The sequence below is a fragment of the Prionailurus bengalensis genome, chromosome E4 (genome assembly GCF_016509475.1).
Source record: "Prionailurus bengalensis isolate Pbe53 chromosome E4, Fcat_Pben_1.1_paternal_pri, whole genome shotgun sequence".
NCBI classification, from domain to species: Eukaryota; Metazoa; Chordata; class Mammalia; order Carnivora; family Felidae; genus Prionailurus; species Prionailurus bengalensis.
Window position 1 is genome coordinate 65467411 of NC_057360.1, and position 22365 is coordinate 65489775.

The 22365-nt window shown below is 42.3% G+C and overlaps 3 protein-coding genes across 3 annotated transcripts; all 3 read left to right on the top strand.

Moving 5' to 3' along the window:
• The first annotated feature begins 596 nt into the window (after positions 1–596).
• Positions 597–1547, top strand: LOC122476257 (olfactory receptor 6K3-like). The gene has a single exon (XM_043568740.1). The coding sequence runs from the start codon at positions 597–599 to the stop codon at positions 1545–1547; it is 951 nt and encodes a 316-aa protein (XP_043424675.1).
• A 3624-nt stretch (positions 1548–5171) lies between these two features.
• Positions 5172–6164, top strand: LOC122475944 (olfactory receptor 6K3-like). Its single transcript, XM_043568073.1, has one exon. The coding sequence runs from the start codon at positions 5217–5219 to the stop codon at positions 6162–6164; it is 948 nt and encodes a 315-aa protein (XP_043424008.1). The 5' UTR covers positions 5172–5216.
• Positions 6165–12497: 6333 nt separating this feature from the next.
• Positions 12498–13445, top strand: LOC122476255 (olfactory receptor 6K3-like). The gene has a single exon (XM_043568739.1). The coding sequence runs from the start codon at positions 12498–12500 to the stop codon at positions 13443–13445; it is 948 nt and encodes a 315-aa protein (XP_043424674.1).
• The last annotated feature ends 8920 nt before the right edge of the window (positions 13446–22365 follow it).

The following is a 22365-nucleotide window of genomic DNA, read 5'->3' on the forward strand; positions in this document are numbered from 1 at the left end:
ACGTTGAAATATTTCCCTAAAAACCTCACCCTTTCTCTAACTACACTCAGAATTCCTCTGTGGTCTGATAAAGGAACCGAATACCGAAAACTGGGGATTTTCCAGAAAATGCAGAATACAACTTGACAATAACTGTGTAGACAGAAAAATAACTAAAAGTCTTGATCGTCTAATCTATAGCCAAGAAACATTAGAGAATGTATCCGGTATGTGATTCAAAATGATTTTGGGAATTCGTATAAAAAGTGATTATTAGTAGTCCCCCTAATATCTTACTTTGCTTTAGTTAGCATAGCCTATAAAGATGACCTTATGCAATCTTACTTATTTTTATTTGTCTCCTTCATTGGAATATAAGCTCCATGAAAATGGAGTGTTTTCTTCACTACTGAATTCAACAAGCCTACAGTTGTGTTTGGCACATAGTAGATACTAAATGGACATGTTTCATTAACCCAAGAATGATAGGGATAAATCATCTACCTAAAGCATTTCTTCCTTTGAATCTTATTTGAACCAAGAGATCTAACTCTTTATATTTCATCTAGCGACTGAGCTGTGTCTTTCTACCCAAAACACTTAAGGCTGTTGAGACCATGGTAAGAAATAACCGAACTTCGACAGTGATGGAGTTTCTCTTCTCTGGATTCCCCCAGTTTGAAGATGGCAGCCTCCTCTTCTTCATTCCTTTGTTCATCATCTACATCTTCATTGTGATTGGAAATCTCATTGTATTTTTTGCAGTCAGGATGGACACCCGTCTCCACAACCCCATGTACAATTTCATCAGCATCTTCTCCTTCCTGGAGATCTGGTACACGACAGCCACCATCCCCAAGATGCTCTCCAACCTCATCTGCGAGAAGAAGACAATCTCCATTACTGGCTGCCTCCTGCAGATGTACTTCTTCCATTCACTGGGAAATTCCGAGGGGATTTTGTTGACCACCATGGCCATTGACAGGTACATTGCCATCTGCAACCCTCTCCGCTACCCGACCATTATGACCCCCCAGCTGTGTGCTCAGCTCTCTGCAGGCTCCTGCATCTTTGGCTTTCTTGTGTTGCTCCCAGAGATTGTTTGGATTTCCACCCTGCCTTTCTGCGGGCCCAACCAAATCCATCAGATATTTTGTGACTTTGAACCTGTACTGCGCTTGGCTTGTACAGACACGTCCATGATCCTGCTTGAGGATGTGATCCATGCTGCGGCCATCATCTTCTCTGTCCTGGTTATCGCTGTCTCTTATGTCAGAATCATCACTGTGACCCTGAGGATCCCGACTGCCGAAGGCCGCCGGAAGGCCTTCTCAACCTGTGCGTCTCATCTTGGTGTCTTTCTGATGTTCTATGGCAGCGTGTCCCTCATGTACCTGCGCTTCTCTGCCACTTTCCCACCAACTTTGGACACAGTCATTGCACTGATGTTTGCCGTTCTTGCTCCCTTTTTCAACCCTATCATCTATAGTTTGAGAAACAAGGACATGAAGATTGCGATTAAGAAGCTTCTCTGCCTTCAGAAGGTGTTTAATGCACCTGCAAGATGATGTTACTTCATAGGCACCTCTCACTTTGGATGTTACTCTAAGATACTAAACCACAAAACTAGCATATAACTCATTCGTTGTCACACTGATAGTTTCTATTTATTCCATTTCTTCCCATGTTTGTTCTATTTATACATGTCTAATGTATCACAGAGTACCTGTTCAGACATGCGTAGGTGGATAGATAATAGGGAGGAACTATGATGTTTAAGCCATTAAAATATATGCTGTAAACATTAATTTTATTTCTATTACGTAAGTATTATTCTTATTATTCCATAAGCATTAGTACCAACTGCAGATTATAAGATACAGTGGTTAAGAGCATAAGATCTATAGAAGAGAGGCTCATATTTTACTGGACTACATACAAGCTTTGTGACCTTAAACATGAAGTAGGTCTGAGAGGTGTTGGATACATCTGTTGCCTTGACTGTGGTGCTTATATGTGGTGTTTGCATATGTTCACACTCATCTATTGCACGTGCTAAATATTTTCTTTGTATACAAAGTATACCTCAATAAAGTTGTTAAAAATAAAATAGACCATTTCATGCCACGGTAAACCATTAGAAAGGACATTTTTTCCAATTAACATTTTTTCCAGATCTTCTCATGTGATTTTTTTCTTTAGTTTGCATATAGTTGACCCATAATGCTACATTAGGCCCAGGTGTACAACATAGTGATTCAACACCTCTATACTGTACGTCATGCTCCCCACGACTGTAGTCACCATCTGTCATCATGCAGTGCTATGTTCCCTATGCTGGACCTTTTATTCCAGTGGCTTATTATTATTTTGGAATTTCAAGAAAAAATATTGTAAGAAGTTAGACAAGGAAACTACGTCCCTATGTCACAGGAAGAAATGTTAGACAAAACTCAAGAGAGAAAGAAAGCACATCTTCCCATCCAAAATTTGACACATAATTCCAAATGGGGATTACATGATAAAAGCAACTGGATTTGAAGAAGAAGAAGAAGAAGAAGAAGAAGAAGAAGAAGAAGAAGAAGAAAGAGGAGGAGGAGGAAGAGGAGGAGGAGGAGGAGGAGAGGAGGAGGAGGAGGAAGAGGAAAATAACAACTCAGTTTTCAACAGAGCAGTGGATTGAGCACTTGGAATACAGAATAATCCTGTGAAAAGTGGTGAGACACTAACTGTCACTAGAGAGGTCAGCAGGACCCACGTGGATTGTTTAGGGGAAGAGAGATTCACATGCATTTGTGGCATGAGAAAAAAAAAATAACATTGCCCCCTCACTTCACTATTGGCACAAAATCCCAATGACATGTCTGTTGTGAAATGGTCTTATTTTCTAGTAACTATTTTTCAAGTTTTTCTTTCAAGTATGTTTCCTTCAAGACTTTCCACACGTGTGTGTTCATGTAAGAAGAGGAGGACCAACACAAAGTGCTCTTTGCAGGGCACCGGGTAGACTTACGAACACCTGGGGCGATAACCACAGTGGTGGAGAAAGTAGTTTGCCGTGTCCAGAGATATGAGTACAATCAGGAAAAAACACTTCATGACGACTTTGATCCCGAAATCTAATGAGACGAGCATACAATGGGGACCTTTCTGCTAGTTAACCCCGTGAGGGAAAGTGATGTTCTGCACTGGGGGGCAGGGAGGGAATCCCCAATGGAGCCCGCTTACCCTTCTTGCTATTCCCTGGGATGCCTGTGAAAATAACTGTAAGATCCCTTTTGGAGGGGCCGGAGGAGTGTCAAGGATGCAGAGATCCACACAGACAGGGGAGCCCCTGCAGTCTTGGGTAGAGGTGAGTGCAGGAGGCTAAGGCTTGAGAAAGAATTCACTCACCATGCACAAGAAAGTCATAGGCGTTCCTGGGTGGATCAGTGGGTTAAGTGTCTAACTCTTGATTTCATCTCAGATCATGATCTCATGGTTCGTGTGTCCAAGCCCCGTATCGGGCTCTTTGTTAACAGAGCGGAGCCTTCTTGGGATTCTCTCTCCCTCTCTCTCTCTAAATAAATAAACAAACATTAAAAAAAAAAAGCCTGAGGACTCAGAAACTTCAAATGTTGGTAGCGCATAAAGGCAAGTATAGCGGGAAACTTACTGGGCACAGGCATAAATAAAACAGGATACTCCATTATGGGGCCATCCTTTGAGAGGCCAGTTTTTCCAGACTTGCTTAGGACTCTCATTAAAAGTGAATTGTCGGGAAAAAAAAGTTAAAGGGGGAGGGAGCCAAACCATAAGAGAGTCTTAAAAACTGAGAACAAACTGAGGTTGATGGGGGGTGGGAGGGAGGGGAGGGTGGGTGATGAGCATGGAGGAGGGCACCTGTTGGGATGAGCACTGGGTGTTGTATGGAAACCAATTTGACAATAAACTTCATATATATGTGTGAATTGTCATACTTCCCTTTCCAGTCTCCAATTTTCTTTTCTCACTTGTCCATGGCTGTCTTGTGGGTTTAATTCTAATTGCATCAAGAGTATGGCTTCCAAGTTAATTTATTTGACACCAACCATTTTTTTTTACATGCCAACCCTGTTCTAGGTTACTGCCCTGAAGGAAGAGCCCAGTCTAAAGAAGGAAAAACAGGGGCACCTGAGTGGCTCAGTTGGTTAAGAGTCCAACCCTTGGTTTGGGCTCAGGTCATGATCTCAAGGTCATGAAATTGAGCCCTGAGTTGGGCTCGGCGTTGACAGTGTGAACCCTGTTCAGGATTCTCTTTCTCTCTCTCTCTCTGTCTCTCTGTCTCTCTCTCTCTGACTCCCTCCCCACTCACTCTTGCTCTCTCTCTCCCAAAATAAATGAATAAACATTTAAAAAAATAAGGAAGGAAAAGCTAGTAGTTGATGATGAAACATGATAAATATATAATCCAGAAACCCCAGGGTAACAGTGCCCAATATTCTGGAGTGTTGACAATCTTCCTGACACTACTCTAAGCCCTGAAAGTGTGTTTACACATATTGGCAGGGGCAGTGGGTTCGAGCGCTTCCTTAGAGATACGGTGCACAGATTTACATTCTGACTTCAGGCGAGAATCCCGCGGAAAAGGGTTTCACCTGTCTGTGCCTAAGTGTTCTCCTCTATAAAATGAGGATGATCTTGCCTCCCTAGAGCATCTGGAGCATTAGGGAAAAAAATACAGCCTGTGCTTGGGGCGGTGCTTGCCACAGTGACTGACTCCATACCCAGCACACTATGCAATGCGGTTCTTGCTATTGTAAAGTGGCCATTCTCAAAGCCTTCCGTGCTAGTATTAATATTTTCTCCCGTCCGCCTCCGGGCTTCGGCTCGGGTCATGATCTCACTCACGGTTTCATGGGTCTGAGCCCCCCATCGGGCTCTTCCCTGACAGCGCAGAGCCTGCTTGAGATTCTCCCTTTCTCTCTGCCCGCCCCTGCTCCCACTCTCTGCATCTTTCTCAAAGATAAATAATAAATAAAACACTTAAAAACATTTGGGGACCGCTGTTTCTGTGATCGTGCCTCTGAAGGAGCAGGGAGAAAAAGCCAAATACTAGTCAGTGTGCACAAGAGTGTGAAATTAGAAAAGAATAAAACTTGCAAGTTATTTCCTGTTACTCATCCAAGTTACTTAGCTGTTCACCACCCGTTCTTCTCCGCCTCCTTGTGAGCTGGTGTGTGCCCTCTCCTTCATTCGCAGGGAGCTCTGCTGTGCATATGGGGAGGGGAAACCTGTCAGCCGTGACTGAATTCATCTTCACTGGCTTCCCGCAGCTCCAAGATGGCGGCCTCCTGTACTTCTTCCCCCTACTTTTCGTCTACACCTTTATTGTCGTCGGGAACCTGATGGTCTTCTTTGCCGTCCGGCTGGACACCCATCCTCACAACCCCATGTACAATTTCATCAGCATCGTCGCCTTCCTGGGGATCCGGTACATGACAGCCACCATCCCCAAGATGCTCTCCAACCTCATCTGCGAGAAGAAGACCATCTCCATTACTGGCTGCCTCCTGCAGATGTACTTCTTCCATTCACTGGGAAATCCCGAGGGGATGCTGTTGACCACCATGGCCATTGACAGGTCCGTGGCCATCTGCGACCCTCTCCGCTACCAGATGATCCTGACCCCCCGGCTGTGTGCTCAGCTCTCTGCCGGCTCCTGCATCTTGGGTCTCCTCATCCTGCTTCCTGAGATTGTGATGATTTCCACACCACTTCTCTGTGGGCCCGACCAAATCTGTCAAATCTTCTGTGACTTGGTCCTCATGCTGAGCCTGGCCTGTACAGACACGTCCACGATTCTGGTTGAAGATGTGATCCATGCTGTGGCCATCATCGTTACCGTCCTAATCATTGCCCTGTTCTCTATCAGGATGGTCACTGTGGTTCTGAGGATCCCCTCTGCTGAGGGTCGGCAAAAGGCCTTTTTTACCTGTGCAGGCCATCTTGCTGTGTCCCTGATTTTCTTCGGCCACGTATCCCTCATGTACTCACGATTCAATGCCACCTATCCCCCAGTCCTGGACACCACAATTGCACTGATGTTTACTATCCTTGCCCCCTTCTTCAATCCCGTCATCTATAGTCTGAGAAACAAGGACATGAAGAACGAGATTAGGACACTGTTCCACCTTTGGAAAACGTTCGACACGTTTGGAGGTTAATTCTGAGCCACAAATCTCCCCCCGTCTTACTGTTTTCTGTAACAGATTAAAAAAAATGTGGGGCGCCTGGGTGGCGCAGTCAGTTAAGCGTCCGACTTCAGCCAGGTCACGATCTCGCGGTCCGTGAGTTCGAGCCCCGCGTCGGGCTCCGGGCTGATGGCTCAGAGCCTGGAGCCTGTTTCCGATTCTGTGTCTCCCTCTCTCTCTGCCCCTCCCCCGTTCATGCTCTGTCTCTCTCTGTCCCAAAAATAAATAAACGTTGAAAAAAAAATTAAAAAAAAAATGAAACCACTCTATACATAGTTCTTTGTCACACTGAACTTTCTGTCTGTTCTCCTCATTATTTTCCCTGATATCTAGGAAAACACATTTATACTCTAGGTCATAGCTATTAACACTGATGTATATACGGTCAAGAACCTTATTATGGGGTTGATTTGCTTGCTTTCTTCTGAACGGTTGTAATTAAAGGAAAGCTCGCTCATCACTCCAGAAGGTGGCTGTGTGCTTCAGGCAATAGATCTCGGGAAAGTTCTCTATTTCATTATGGATCATGGATTACCTGATTAGGTTTGTTGCGAGTAGATATCTTTTTTTTTAAGTTTTTGAAATTAATTTATGTATTTTGAGAGAGAAAGAGAGCACAAGCAGGGGGGAGGCACAGAGAGAGAGAGAGACTGTATCCCAAGCACTCCCTGCACTGTTAGCACGGAGCTTGATATGGAGCTCATACTCACGAATGGCAAGATCATGACCTGAGCCAAAACCAAGAGTCAGATGCTTAACTGAGTGAGCCATCTGGGAGCCCCAGGAAGCAGATATCTTAAAATAATGATAATAATAATAATAATACTTACAGAAGTAAAGTATACTTTCATTTTTAGTTATGTAATTCGTTCTTCATTAGAATAATAAGCGTATACATTTAGTAAGACTAAATGATTCCTGTTGCCAGACATGTTCATAAGAAACCTACCATGTAGGATACTGTTGACACATATACACTTCAGTACACACAGATACACACAGAGAGGAACGTTAGTTATTGCTGGTCTTCCCAGGGCTAAGCATCTTCATTTTCTTCAACACAAAAGTCTTCTTTGCATCTATGGAATGGCCGCTTCAAATAACATGATTCATTTGACTTTCTAACCGAACAGCTCTAAAGAAACTTTTCCTCTCCTTGCCATATCCAGTGCTGTTGCCTGAAGTTTCTATCATAATTCATGTACAGCTCTTATAATTATCTTCATAAAACACACGTACAAAAATTTTGGTATAAAAATAGCAATTTTATCCTGTGTACTGAAATTTCCTTCCCCAACAGTCCAATAAAACAGCCCAAACCACGTGGATATTAATTTCTTTAGAGACCCAAAAGGCGCACAAAACACGAAACAACCCCACCTAGCTTACATCACAAGCATCCTTCCGGGGGGGGGGGGGGGGGAGAAAAAAACCTCTGTAAGTCCTGAAAAACAAAGAAAGGTGAAGTCAATAGACAAAATGTAAATAATCTCTTAAAGTCATAGTATATACGACACAAAATTTAAGGGAATTCGGTACAGGCAAGAGAAGGCCCTATCTGGGAAATATTTTGCAGGAATCTTTTTTGATAAAAGTGTTGGAAATTCCAGGGGCGCCTGGGTGGCTCAGTTGGCTAAGCATCCAGCTTCAGCTCAGGTCATGATCTCGTGGTTTGTGAGTTCAAGCCCCGCGTCAGGCTCTGTGCTGACAGCTCAGGAGCCTGGAGCCAGCTTCAGAATCTGTGTCTCCCTCTCTCTCTGCCCCTCCCCTGCTCACGTTCTGTCTCTCTCTGTCTCTCAAAAAATAAACATTAAAAAATTTTTTTTCAAGTGTTGAAAATTCCAAACAGAAGTTGGATTTTGATAGATATGCATTGGGATGGGGGCTCATGAATGGGTATCTGGAATGTTTCTGTTTATCAGGTGGGGACTTTACCTCTTCAACTCCTGGGTTTCCTTTGGTGGATGGCACGTGAAGTGAAGTTGGGACATCTTTGCCTCAAAAGTCTGAGTTTAGGATTCCACAACCAACAGAGAAGAGGCACATTAGTGGCTGTGTGTCATCGACTTGTTTTGAGTCCCATCAAGGAAACCATTTAAATTAAAGGGCCGCTGACAAAAGCAGCTGGAAATGGAGAGGGGGCCTGGGATGCAGTCACATACAAACTTCAGTCCTACTCGGCCTCCAAAGCCAAACCCCGTGATTTTGAACTTGCGCCACGCTAATCGTAAATAACGAACACAAACAAAAGCAGATAAGGAAACAAGAAATTATCCAACAACACCTGTTCTCGACTTAGGATTGCACTTCACAGCTTCACCGTAGCCTCGCCAGAAAATTTGTATTCCTGTTCCGTGGGCAGCCAGAATTCAAACGGTCATATTCGCATTCCTGAGTTTGCAGGAGCAGGCATTGGAAAGACAAATGCACCACGAGGGCAGGAGGATCCACAGAAGTGGAGGACGTGTGATGCATCCCAGCGGCTCTCCCACATACAAACGCTTGCTATTGTCAATTAAGTATCGGATAACTTTCCATCCTGAAGGAAACCAAATAAAAAGGTTTCAAAATGCTTCCGCCAATCTAAAAGTGTACTTATTCCTCCAAGTGTCACAAAGGGCTTCATATACCCAACTGTTTATATTTTTCATGTGGTACATTTGAAAAAGAGCAGGGAGAAGAATTTTATTTTTTTATTTTTTTATTTGTTTGCTTCAGAAAGCAACAAATCAGAGAATCAGAGAATAAAGAGACTGTGCAAGTATGTTTCTCCACGTTGCTACCATTGGTGCCTGTTTGCCAACTGGACGTTCACTTGGGTTGCAGTGGGGCAACTCTTGACAATTCAAGTCCACGGTGAAGGCTGGTCTGTTAGGTTAACAAAGGGGGCACTATGGTCATTCAACTATTTCCATTTCTAGATTTCCTAACACCTGGATAAGGACAAATACAGACAAATTAAACATTTCTTTTCTCTTTATTTAAAAGTTTTATTTATTTATTCAGAGAGAGAGAGAGAGAGAGAGAGAGAGAGAATCCCAAGCAGGCTCTGTGCTATCAGCACAGAGACCAACGCAGGGCTCAAACTCACAAACTGTGAGATCATGACCTGAGCTGAAGCCGAGAGTAAGACTCTTAACCAATTGAGCCACCCAGGCACCCCAACATTTCTTTTTCTTAAAGTAAAGTAAGTCACTTTCCGTTCTTGTTAATTTATGCATTTTCTCATAGAAATAATTTTATTTCTAGAAACAGATGCACCGCAGATTATATCTGTAAAGCAAACTTGCCAAATGTTGCTGATACTAAAAATCAGGTTAGTTTTCATGGGGGGGGGGAATAGACAATCTAGATAAAACTGCATATTCAAGGGAGCATATAAATATTTCTTAGCGATAAGATTTTGGTACTACACTCGAGAGAAACATGAAGGGAAAAAAATCTTCCCTGATAATTTTCAGTGGTTAAAAATAAACATATCTTACACAGTCATCGTTAATATGAATTTATTTTTAAAAAGTATTCTAAGTCACCAAATTCCATGATTAGAGATGAGAAGTCCTTCTTCCTAACATTGTGCATTCTTGAGCCAGGCTCCGTAACCACATTCACACGAAAGACGTGACCCCATCGCTTTGCTACCGTATCAGGAAACTTCTAAGATATTTTCCGTAAGAATGGTGAATAGAAAACGAATTAATATATATGTTGTTGTATTTGGCAATGTTTGCAACACACTGTGAACGAAATGGTATACAAAACCAATCTTTCATATATTTGTGGGGAAAAATAGAAAATTAAAGAATTCATCAGAATCCATAGGAATAATTTGAAGGAGAGCCCCATATATGTTGCTGGAAGGAAAAAGGTGGGGGGGGGGGTGGTTTCCATTGTCTTCTTTAGTACTGGCTCACTTTTCCAAACGACGTGTTTTCCCAGAAATTGTTTTCTTTTTTCTTCACTACTTTATCCATGATACTTAACATGCCAGTAAATCACCTTCAATGCTGTTCCATTTTTAATTTTTTTAAAATGTTTTTATTTATTTTTGAGAGGGAGAGAGATGGAGCATGAGCAGGGAGGAGCAGAGAGAGAGGAAGACACAGAATCCACAGCAGGCTCCAGGCTCTGAGCTGTCAGCACAGAGCCCGATGTGGGGCTCGAACTCGTGACCCACAAGATCATGACGTGAGCCAAATTTGGATGCTTAACTGACTGAGCCACCCAGGCACTCTAACACTGTTCTATTTCTTGTGTGTTTTTGTGAGGGTAGAGTCCTATCAAAGCTGTTCTTTGTATGGAACCCTCTCAATTCCATACCGAGATGGGAACTGACTGGTTAAATCGTAACCAGTAACAAGAAAATGGTGGTAACAATGGTCACCAGGATCTGTGAGCCTTCCTTGGGACACTGATTCTCCTCTGACCTGAAGATCTAATGAGAAGACAGGGCAGGGGTGTCTGATAATTGACCCCATGAGGGAACAGATTGCTTTCTACTTATTACCGAGGGATAAAACCTCAGTGGAGTTCATTTTCCCTTTGGTGTCTTTGGTAGGATGGCTATAACAACACTTCCAGAGACAGTGGAAGAACATTCGGCAATGCAGAGACCCAGGGAAAAGGAAGAGCCCTCTGGTATTCTGCAGAGGTGAGTTTAGGGTCACTGAGGGCTGGGGAGAAATTATCCATTTTCTTTGCTAAGGATGAAACACATTCTAAAGACTCAGTGAAGATCTGGGGAGGCTTGAACTTGGGCATTGGACTAGGGCTTCTGAGAAAGTTCCATCTTTGGAATTCTGGGCTCTGCATATTTTCAATCAGAAATTATATCCAGTTATTCAGACCATGTGATGGTCCAAGACATGAATGCTCATCCTCTCTTCTCTACCTGCCTTGCTTCTGGATTTTTCTGGCTTTAATGGTGTTTGCAAGTCAGATCCAAACCTAGTCATTACAAAAGAAACTACTTTCAAGTGCTTGATATATACTAGGGGTCGTGAAAGACAAAGGCTCATCCTGCCCAAATGGAAGCTCACAGTCTAGTGAAGTTAAACAGAGAACAAGAATTGCAGTGAAACTTCATCAAGTTAATGGTAGGGGCCCTGCCGAAGACACAGAGATGAGAATAAACCCAGAGGCGTGTGTATACATGTGTGTGTGCATATGTGAATGTGAATGTGGGGAAGGACATGAGCGCACTTCTGACAGGAGGCAGTGGCTGAGCTGAAACCCAAAGGAAGCCAGAAGCATCCTGGTGAAGAAAAGCGAGTCCGAATGCCTTCCCAAAAGAGTGTTGGCCTTCACAAGGCAATGATCTCGGAGAATTGGAGGTAGACCCTGAAATCTGCCATCATGCAGGAGGAGGGAGTGGCAGGTGGGGATATGCTGGGTGTGCGGATCTGAAGTCTGGAAACACACCTGTGCTGGAGACAGAGGCTTGATGCCTATGTATTGCTCATCCACAGACAGTGAGGAAAGACAGGACCTCAGGGGCCACAGCAGAAACTTGCCATACACAGCCATGTACCGAATGGGTAAAGAAGATGGGTCCATAACACATAGAAGGAAACAATGATATAGTGAACACACGAGAAGAAGCCTCCATATAGGAACAGGGTGAACCTGGAGTGGGGTTGCATGAGAGCCAAGGGAGAAAAATCTTCAAGTAGCGGTAATCAGGAGTTTCTGGCGCAAAAGGGTAGTCATAATATAATAACCGAAACGTTTATGTTGCTTTGCAGTTATCATGTCACTGACACATAGGACAAAATGTCTTCTGTAAGTGGAAGTAAAGAAAGAATTCACACAGCAAATGGTTGAGGAGTGAACAAGATCTGAACGAGATACTGTTAATATTACTGTTTCAGAAAGCCGATCTCGGAAAGAAATGAGAACAGATATTGATCATGAATGCCAGGGGCGTTGATACATTAACTCATGTAATACAACTCCGATTGGACAAATAGGTTTTCACCTACAGAAGAAGATGCTGAATCTCAGAGAGATTGTGGGACTTGCCCATTATCGCCCAACTAATAGGCAGCAGGATGAGAATTCAGGCTCAGTATGTTCGATATGTTCGATTTGAACCCTGCCTGTACTAATCATTAGCTATACTGTCTCCCAAATAAAGATTGCAGATACAGGCAAGCCACTGGTCATTTTGAACTGAGGAAGTGTCAAAACACACGCAAAAAAATGCCACGTAACCAAAATACTGTTTATGTTTACACTGCATCGACTTCCTTCTCTGTTAGTTGGGTATAACCTCTCCCTTATTCACAGGAAGCTCTTCTGGGGATAATGGAGAGTGAAAATCTATCAGCCGTGACTGAATTCATCTTCACTGGCTTCCCGCAGCTCCAAGATGGCGGCCTCCTGTACTTCTTCCCCCTCCTTTTCGTCTACACCTTTATTGTCGTCGGGAACCTGATGGTCTTCTTTGCTGTCCGGCTGGACACCCGTCTCCACAACCCCATGTACAATTTCATCAGTATCTTCTCATTTCTGGAGATCTGGTACACCACGGCCACCATCCCCAAGATGCTCTCCAATCTGATCAGCAGCCAAAAGACCATCTCCTTGACTGGCTGCCTCTTGCAAATGTACTTCTTCCATTCACTCGGAAACACTGAAGGAGCCTTGCTGACCATCATGGCCATCGACAGGTACCTTGCCATCTGCAACCCTCTTCACTACCTGACCATCATGACCCCCCGACTATGCGCTCAGCTTTCTGCAGGCTCTTGTGTCTTTGGTTTCCTCATCCTTCTACCTGAGGTTGTATGGATTTCTACCCTACCTTTCTGTGGCCCCAACCAAATCCATCAGATCTTCTGTGATTTCGGTCCATTATTAAATTTAGCCTGTACGGATGCCTCTGTGACCCTAGTGCAAGACGTGATTCATGCTTCGGCCATTCTGATGACGAGTCTGATTATTTCCCTTTCGTACATCAGAATTGTGGTTGTTATCCTGGGCATCCCTTCAGCGGAGGGTCGTAAAAAGGCCTTCTCCACCTGCGTCGCCCACATTGCCGTCTTCCTGATGTTTTTTGGCAGTGTGGCCCTCATGTATCTCAGATTCTCTGCCACGTATACGCCGTTCTGGGACACAGCCATTGCTGTAACATTCTCTGTCCTTTCTCCCCTTTTCAATCCCATGATATACAGCCTGAGAAATAATGATATGAAAGATGCTATTAAGAAGCTCCTTTGCCCTCAAAAGGTGTTTCGTGTACGTGGTAGGTAACTTAGGAAGCAGTCTTCTATATGGATGGAACTTCTTCGCAAAATACCGACCCCACAAACACGAGAACTGAAAAGAATTATGCAAGTAGTCCAAATTTCTTCTCCATGAGTTGGTGAGAAGACTGACAGAGAAAGTCCTATGAGGACTTACAGAGACGGCAAAAATACTGTTTTCTTTTCTGTATCTCTCATTTTGTGCATTTGATTTTAATTTGCTCTTTTACTTCAAGGCGGTTAATTGTATAAATATTAATAATACTCATAGGTATTACCTTTCTTGGGTATCGAATCTCTTTACAAAGCTCCCAGTGACCTGATGGAGCCCATGGAGCCCACTCCCCATGACACTAAGGTGACGGGTCCAAGTTCTTTCTGGAAGCTACTGGACATTAAGCAGAAGCAAGAGCCTCTGGCACCCAGACCATAGACTGGATCCCCCATCTTTGCTTCCTTTCCAGTCAGCCTTGCTGGTATTTTTAAGATCTACATACTGGGGTGCTCTGTATGTGACGCTGTCGTGAACAGGGGCATCACAGATGATGTGCAGTTGTGTTAACCCCGTAACTGTGAAAAGCAACTGAGTAGATCGGATCCCTCCCCATGGGAACTTAGCATCTCACGTAGGATCAGTGTGAGAAAATGTTGACATAATAAATGCATATGTTTACATCTATAGGCAATGAAATTTATTGATGATTTGATCCACCCCTCTAAGAAATTGTCTCTTTTCCGGTATCAGTGCTAAAATATATATTTTGTGTAGCAGTTTTCCTCTAATACCTATGTGACTTGGTAATAAAAAATGTTTAATTCAAAATTATATACTAAAACTTATTCATGTTTCTACAAAGTACTTAGAGCCATCAGTTTAATTATGGCAAAAAATGGATTGGATATGCAAATTATTTCTCTCTTTTGAACCTTTATATTGTTTCCTGGCTATCACCATTCTTTTTTTTTTTTTAATATTTATTTTATTTTTTTTTTTTTTAAATTTTTTTTTTTCAACGTTTATTTATTTTTGGGACAGAGAGAGACAGAGCATGAACGGGGGAGGGGCAGAGAGAGAGGGAGACACAGAATCGGAAACAGGCTCCAGGCTCTGAGCCATCAGCCCAGAGCCTGACGCGGGGCTCGAACTCCCGGACCGCGAGATCGTGACCTGGCTGAAGTCGGACGCTTAACCGACTGCGCCACCCAGGCGCCCAATATTTATTTTATTTTTTAAGAGAGAGAGAGAGACAAACAGAATGCGAGCAGGGGAGGGGCAGAGAGAGAGGGAGACACAGAATCCGAAGCAGACTCCAGGCTCCGAGCTGTCAGCCCAGAGCCTGATGCGGGGCTTGAACCCATGCACCCTCAGATCATGACCTGAGCCAAAGTCGGACGCTCAACCGACTGAGCCACCCAGGTGCCCCTGGCTATCACCATTCTTATAAATATGGCAATTATCTTTTTTTTTTTTTGCATAAAGTTCTTTCCATTTTCAAAAACTTCTGTCTCAAGACAAATTTCAAGAAGTTGACTCACTAAAGTAACATGCGCTGATATGTTTATAGCTGTTGGTAAAAATATTGTTTTTGCAAACGGTTGCACTAGTGCATTGATGGGGCACTTTCGGTACAACTTTGATTACATGGATTAAGAAGTCGAGCTGCTCTGCGAAGCTGCCAATTCTATCACGGACAAGGCGAAATTGTAGCATGACTGTAATAAAGGGTAGTGATAAGTTGCAGTGATCAACTGAGTTATTAGTCCCGATTCTTCACATCCCCGTAATGGAATTACAAGTTCACAAATCTTCAGGGTGGGTGGTGTATACTTTTCTGCCCCATAACTTTGGATTGCCTTTTTTCTTTTTCTTTTTCTTTTCTTTCTTTCTTTCTTTCTTTTTTTTTTTTTTTTTTGACTATTGGGATGTCAGTGGACATTACGGGGGTTGAATCGATGCCTTTGTGGTTGGGTTCGCTCTGGTAGCTGCTTTTCTGGCAGGATTGGACTCATGAGGCCGTGTGCCTGGGAGCCCCTGGTGCAGAGAATTAGAGACATGGGGGGCTGATCTGCCCAAAGCCTGGTGCCTGGAGTCCAGAACCAGAACCCAAAGCCAGGAGTCCAGCCTAAGTCACCTTCTTGCAGCTGACGAGCAGACTCATCAGTAGGAGGCTAAATGATTATTGTTTTAATATCCATGTGTGAAACACTTCACAAGTTACTGCGTTCTGCTGTGCGTGGGCTTTGTCTGGCACCGTACCAGCCCGGAATTGTCGAAATTTAATAACTAGTCCTTACTGTCTGAATCTTAAGATTGTCTTTTGGGTTGTAAGTATTTTAGAATCGTATTGTTAATTATTTCTTAATAATTCTATAATTTTCAGAAACATTATCTGCATCAAATGTGTAATTATTTAACCATGCCACCTGGTTGTGTGTGTGCATATGTGTGTGTGTGTGTATGCATGCGTGGGAAAGATATTTTACACATTAAATGGATTTTTGCGGGGGACGCCTGGGTGGCTCAGTCGGTTAAGCGCCAGACTTCAGCTCAGGTCATGATCTCACGGTGCGTGGGTTCAAGCCCCACATCAGACTGTGCTGACAGCTCAGAGCCTGGAGCCTGCTTCGGATTCTGTCTCTCTCTCTCTCTCTCTCTGTCCTTCCCCTGCTTGCGCTCTGTCTCTCTCTTTCTCTCTCAAAAATAAATAAACATTAAAAAAAATTAATAGATTTTTTTTATCATTTAGAAACAGAGAAGGTGCTGGAGAACTGCAGTGGGGAGTTGGGGGGGGATATGCAGGTGGGCCATTCTTTGGAAAGACCATTCTTTTTTCTATACCATTTTCCTCACCGTTTTTGTGGCTTTTAGTCATCTTGCACTTGATCAGTATTTGGAAATAATGTTACAGCATTTAAGATTTTTTAAGGTAGAATAATAGTTAAATACAAAAGCTTTTAAAACAATGTGAAAATAAAAAAAACATATGCATGAGATATTGAAGAATTGTAGAGATTCTACTTTTGTATTCTTTTTTAAAAAAATATTTTAGGGGCGCCTGGGTGGCGCAGTCAGTTAAGCGTCCGACTTCAGCCAGGTCACGATCTCGCGGTCCGGGAGTTCGAGCCCCGCGTCGGGCTCTGGGCTGATGGCTCAGAGCCTGGAGCCTGTTTCCGATTCTGTGTCTCCCTCTCTCTCTGCCCCTCCCCCGTTCAAGCTCTGTCTCCCTCTGTCCCAAAAATAAATAAACGTTGAAAAAAAAATTTTTTTTAATATTTTAAACTTTATTTTTGAGGGATAGAGCATGAGCAGGATAGGGGCAGAGAGAGAGAGGGAGACACAGAATCGGAAGCAGGCTGGAGGCTCCGAGCTGTCAGCACAGAACCCCATGCGGGGCTTGAACTCATGAACCATGAGATCACGACCTGGGTTGAAGTTGGACGCTTAACCGACTGAGCCACCCAGGCACCCCCTACTTTTGTATTCTTATCGTTTGTTATACGTACATAAGCAAAATGTTTTGTGTTTGTCCAAACATAGCATAAAGTTCATATGAATTCTCTATAGTAGTCTCTAATTAGAAACTGCTGTTAGGTAAATTGGTGAGCGTGTCTTTTTCTGAAACCATAATACCATTTCTTGTTGCATATGTGTTTAGTTTATTTGGGGTGAGAAAAAAATCATTTTCCTTAAAGTAAAAGATTTCTTTCAAAGAAGAACAAAGAAAAGAAACTTGGAAGAAAATCAGCAACAAATATAGACAAGTAATTTAAAATAAGATAAATGCAAAAGGCTCATAATCACATAAAGAGATGCTTAAACTCTGGGGCACCTGAAGCTCAGTCAGTTAAGCACCCTACTCTTTGTTTTGGCTCGAGTCATTATGTCACAGTTCATGGGTTTGAGCCCCGCATCCGGCTCCATGCTGTCAGTGTGGATTCTCTCCCTCTTTCTACCCCTCCCCTGCTCATGTGCGCTCTCTCTGTCTCTTTATCTCTCTCTCTCTCAAAAAAAAAAAAAAAGAAAGAAGAAAGAAAGAAAGAAAGAGAAAGAAAGAAAGACAGAAAGAAAGAGACATGCTTAAACTCTTTATTAAGGCTCAGTGTTGGAGGGGATGTAGAGACAAAGAAACACACATACCCAGCAGGTAATATAAACTAGTGTAGCCATTCTGGAGAAAATTCTGGTAGAACTTAAACTCGAGTGTATCCTCTCTCCTAGTAATCTTGCTCCTAGGAATGTGTCCCAAACATATTTTCACACGTGTTAATAAATCAACATGCGTGAAGATGTTAGTTGGGTGTGGGGAAGTTGGAAGCAATCTATGACCTATGATGGGGAAGAGTTGCTTTAACTAAGATCAGTGAATATTTCAGAGGATCATATAGGTGCTAGATGGTGTGAACTCAATGAACACAAAGAAACCTGAATAACTAAAAAATAATGCTGAGTGAAAAAAAAATCAGCAATGCAACGAAATCAATCCGATACAATTGATGTGAACAAAAAGCACATGTACACAAAACACAAATGCTTGTTTCGCAAGGAAACATACCTATGGAAGATATCTTACGATTACAGTTAAGTAATTTAAATAGCTGTCTATGGAGAAAATAGGAGGAAGTATGAAAGTTAAGGAGAATAAATAAAAACATATTTCCATATAAATTTCTCTGTGTCTCTCTTCTCTCTCTCTCTCTCTCTCTCTCTTTTTTTTTTTTTTTTTTTACAAAAGCAGATCATTGAGGCGCCTGGTTGGCTCAGTTGGTTAAGTGTCCGACTCTTGATTTTGGCTCAAGCCATGATCTCACAGTTCGTGAGATCAAGCCTTGCATCAGGCTCTGCGCTGATGGCACGGAGCCCGCTTGGAATTTTCTCTCCCCTGTCTCTCCGCCCCTCCCCACACTGTTTCACTCTCTAAATAAATAAATAAATAAACTCAAAAAAAAAAAAAAAAAGCAGATCACATGCCATCAGAGTTAACAACACATTTGTTTATGTCTTTCCAAGTCACAGCACAGAGGTCTAGTATTTCCATATCAAACAACCGCAGCATAGTATGTTGCATTATGGTTGTACCGCTTATCCCTATGGCTGCAGATTTAAGTTTATTTCAATCACATCTAAGCATAAACATGTCACAGTGAAATCATGTCACAGTGAAAAACGGCATGTACGTGTGTAGACTGTGATCTTGTTGCAAGATTAATTCCTAGAAATACAGCTGCAATATTCAATAATATTCAGGATTTAAAATGAAATAGTGCCAAATCACCATTCTCGATATCCTAAAAATTTGTATAGTCAGCAACATTGAGAGTTTACATTTCAACACATTACCTCGTGTAGCATGTATCCCTTGACATATTCTTTGTCAATCTGAGACAAAACAAAAGGAATGCAAACACGTTTATTTGAGAATCACTGGAATAATATCGCATATATTTAATAACCAGTGCAGATCTTTTCTGTTTTCCCTTTTAACTCTTAATTGTTATGTGTTGACAATTTTTCTTTTTCTTTTTTTAAATATGCTTTTTTTTTAAGTTTGGTGATTTATTTTGATGGGGTGCCTAGGTGGCTCAGTCAGTTAAGCATCCGACTTCACTCAGGTCATGATCTCACAGTTCATGAGTTTGAGTCCTGTGTGAGGCTCTGTGCTGACAGCTCAGAATCTGGAGGATGCTTCAGATTCTGCGTCTCCCTCTCTTATCTGTTCCTCACCCACTTGCGTTCACTCTCTCTCTCTCAAAAGAAATAAGCATCTTAATTTAATTTTAAAGTTTATTTATTGGGGCACCCGGGTGGCTCGGTCGGTTAAGCGTCCGACTTCTGCTCAGGTCACGATCTCACGGTCCGTGAGTTTGAGCCCCGCATCAGGCTCTGGGCTGACGGCTCAGAGCCTGGAGCCTGCTTCCGATTCTGTGTCTCCCTCTCTCTCTGTCCCTCCCCTGTTCATGCTCTGTCTCTCTCTGTCTCAAAAATAAATAAACGTTAAAAAATAAATAAATAAAGTTTATTTATTTATTTTTGAGAGAGAGAGGAGAGAGAGAGAGAGAGAGAGAGAGAGAGAGAGAGAGAGAATTCCAAGCAGGCTCTACACTGTCAGTGCAGAGTCTGACATAGGCCTCAAACTCATGAACCGTGAGACTATGACCCAAGTCATGATACCAAAGTTGGAAACCAAGGGTCAGATACTTAACTGACTGAGCCTGCCAGATGCCCCTACACGTTGACAACTTTTCTACTGAGTCCTTTGTTTCATAAAATTTCATTCATTGAATAAATGGATACATATTTCATTGTTGTTATCATGCTTCAAAATGTTAAAAAATAATTTATACTTTCATATTGTAATTTAATGTCATTTATGAAAATAGTGGATTGTTCCAATAAGTCTAAAATGGCAACAACTATATAAATTTCTTAGACATGACGTCATGTACTACTTGAAGGGAACCGTTGCCTGAGTTTGGAATCGATGATACAGAATTAAATGTCATCACGGGTTGTCAAGTAAATTTCTTTCCATGTAAATAACCAATACCTTTTATAGAGTCTCCTAAAACAAACACAATGCTTAAAATTATACAAAATTTTAAAATTCGGCCTAATTTCCAAATTAGTATTTTAAGGTGAACAAGGACATAGCAGATCCTGTTGGCTCGGTTGCCTAATCCAGGACCCACACCTAAACCTATTTTGCCCATGTCTCTGAAGGGGTTCCGAGTATGGAGATGTTGGCAACAATTTGCTAGGATTTCTGGGAGAGCTATTGCTGGTGGAGTCCCAGCCGCACAACTTTTTTGCTGTGAGTGTGGAAACGATACCTGGCACTTACAGATCTATTTTGCAACCTTAAGGAAAAGTCCAAGAGAGTGACTCATCTATTCGGGATCAAATAAGCAAGGAGCATTCCTAACTGATACAAGTATAAAGAGTAGTTTAATTATGGAGTAAGAATTAATAAGCATTTTTGAAGTACCATGTTAGCACCCAGTTGAACTTGTCAATGAGAACACAAAATTTTTAGGAGAATGTGTTATTAACTGTCAATTCCCATGTCAAATATACTAAAAGAAAAATGTCATTTCCTACAATTCAGATTTGGGTTCCTAACAGCTGTTTTTAATAACGGAACCAGAACTTTTTACAGAGGAGTTTAGCCCATAACACAGAGAAGGAGAAATTCAAAGAGAGAATGGAATGTCTTATAGCTTAAAAGCAAATTTGCTTTTTCCTAAATTTGGCTTCATGGCTGGAAATAAGCAATCAGGATGGAAGTCTGGATCTCGCTTTTCATTGTTCCACCAATCCGCTCCTCTCTGCTGAATCAACTTCCTTCAAATCCAAGTGTTGGATTTTCAGTAGTTTGATTCATTTAAAAGTCAAGCCAACCAAAAGTACCACAGAAAAGGAAGTTTTTAAAAATACATTCATTCTGGGGCTCCTGCGTGGCTCAGTTGGTTGGGTGTCCAACTCTTGATATCGGCACGGGTTGTTACCTCAGGGTTGTGGGATCGAGCCCCAGGTCAGGTTCTGTGCTGAGTGTGGAACCTACTTGGGATTCTCCCTCACCCTCTCTCTCTCCCTTCCCTATTCTCTCTCTAAAACAAACAAACAAACAAACAGACAGACAGACAAACTTAGAAAAATACATTTATTCCAATGCTTCAGGCTTCCAGACTATCTCATTTGTCTTGGACTGGAGTTCTCTGGGAGTTCCCTGCGACTGGGTTCTCCTAATTACCAGGCTGAACTGTTTTTCTTAATTGGAGCTATTATGGGAATGATTGTTTTCTTAGTTATCTTAATTAGCCTATGTAAAATCCCCAGGAGAGTCTGTCTTCCCATGCTGGTTATGCTAAGAAAAAGATACACACATACATACATATGGGGCTGGGGCAGAGAGAGAGAGTTCTACAGGAAGCATCAGATCTATAAATCCCTACCTGGTGAAGGAAATGAAGTTCAGTTGGAGGACTCAGGGTAGAAACACAGCAGAAGGGCAAAGGCAGTTGGTCTTAGTGACTCTATATGGCTGGCAACATCAGGGTAGAGAAAGATTGAGTCTTCTCAATGTTTGTCCAACTTTGGAGTCCAACAGCAGGAAGGTCAGTGAATTAACTAATTTGGGCAAATTGAAGCTACCTAGGAAAACAACAACCCACCTGCATAAGAATAGATAACCTTAGAGTGCACGCAGATACTGTGAATATCTGTTGAGATTATTTGGAGCAAGGAGAAATTAGGAGAAAACGTTATAAGGCAAGTTCATACAAAGCATAAAAGTTTCCCAGGATTAAATATCAAAATATTAAAATTTCCCAGGAAACGTGTGGGATGTAAATGGGGCCAAAGCTTATGTGATTTTTTGCTTTAAAACCACAAGTGAGCATAGTGATTGATTTCTGAAATGTTTCAGGTATCAATGCTTCAGGAATCAAATGAGATTTCCAGTTAGCTGTTTGGCATTAACATCATTAACATTTGCACTAGATTTAGGATTACTAACTTTTGGAAGAAGATAGATGTGGGTTCAGTGGCTTCCACGTCAGGAATTTATTTTCTTACAATTCTGAGAACTGAGATCCAGGTTTGGGCAGAGTTGCTTCCTCATGAGATCTTTGTGGTTTGTAGATGGCTGTCTTCCCCCTGAGTCTTCCTGTGGTCCTCCCACTGAAACTGTCTGTGTCCACATCTACTCTTCTTGGATGTTCACCAGTCATATTGGATTAGGACCCACCCGAGTGACCTCATTTTGATTTAATTATCTCCTTAAAGACCCTTTCTCCAAATAGAGTCACATTCTGAGGTCCCAGGGGTTAGAACGTCAACATGTGAACTTTGGGATGACGGAATTCAACCTGTAACAGGTGGAGAGAGCAGGTTTGTGTCCAGGTGAGACCTCTAAGTGAGAGGGTTCTGA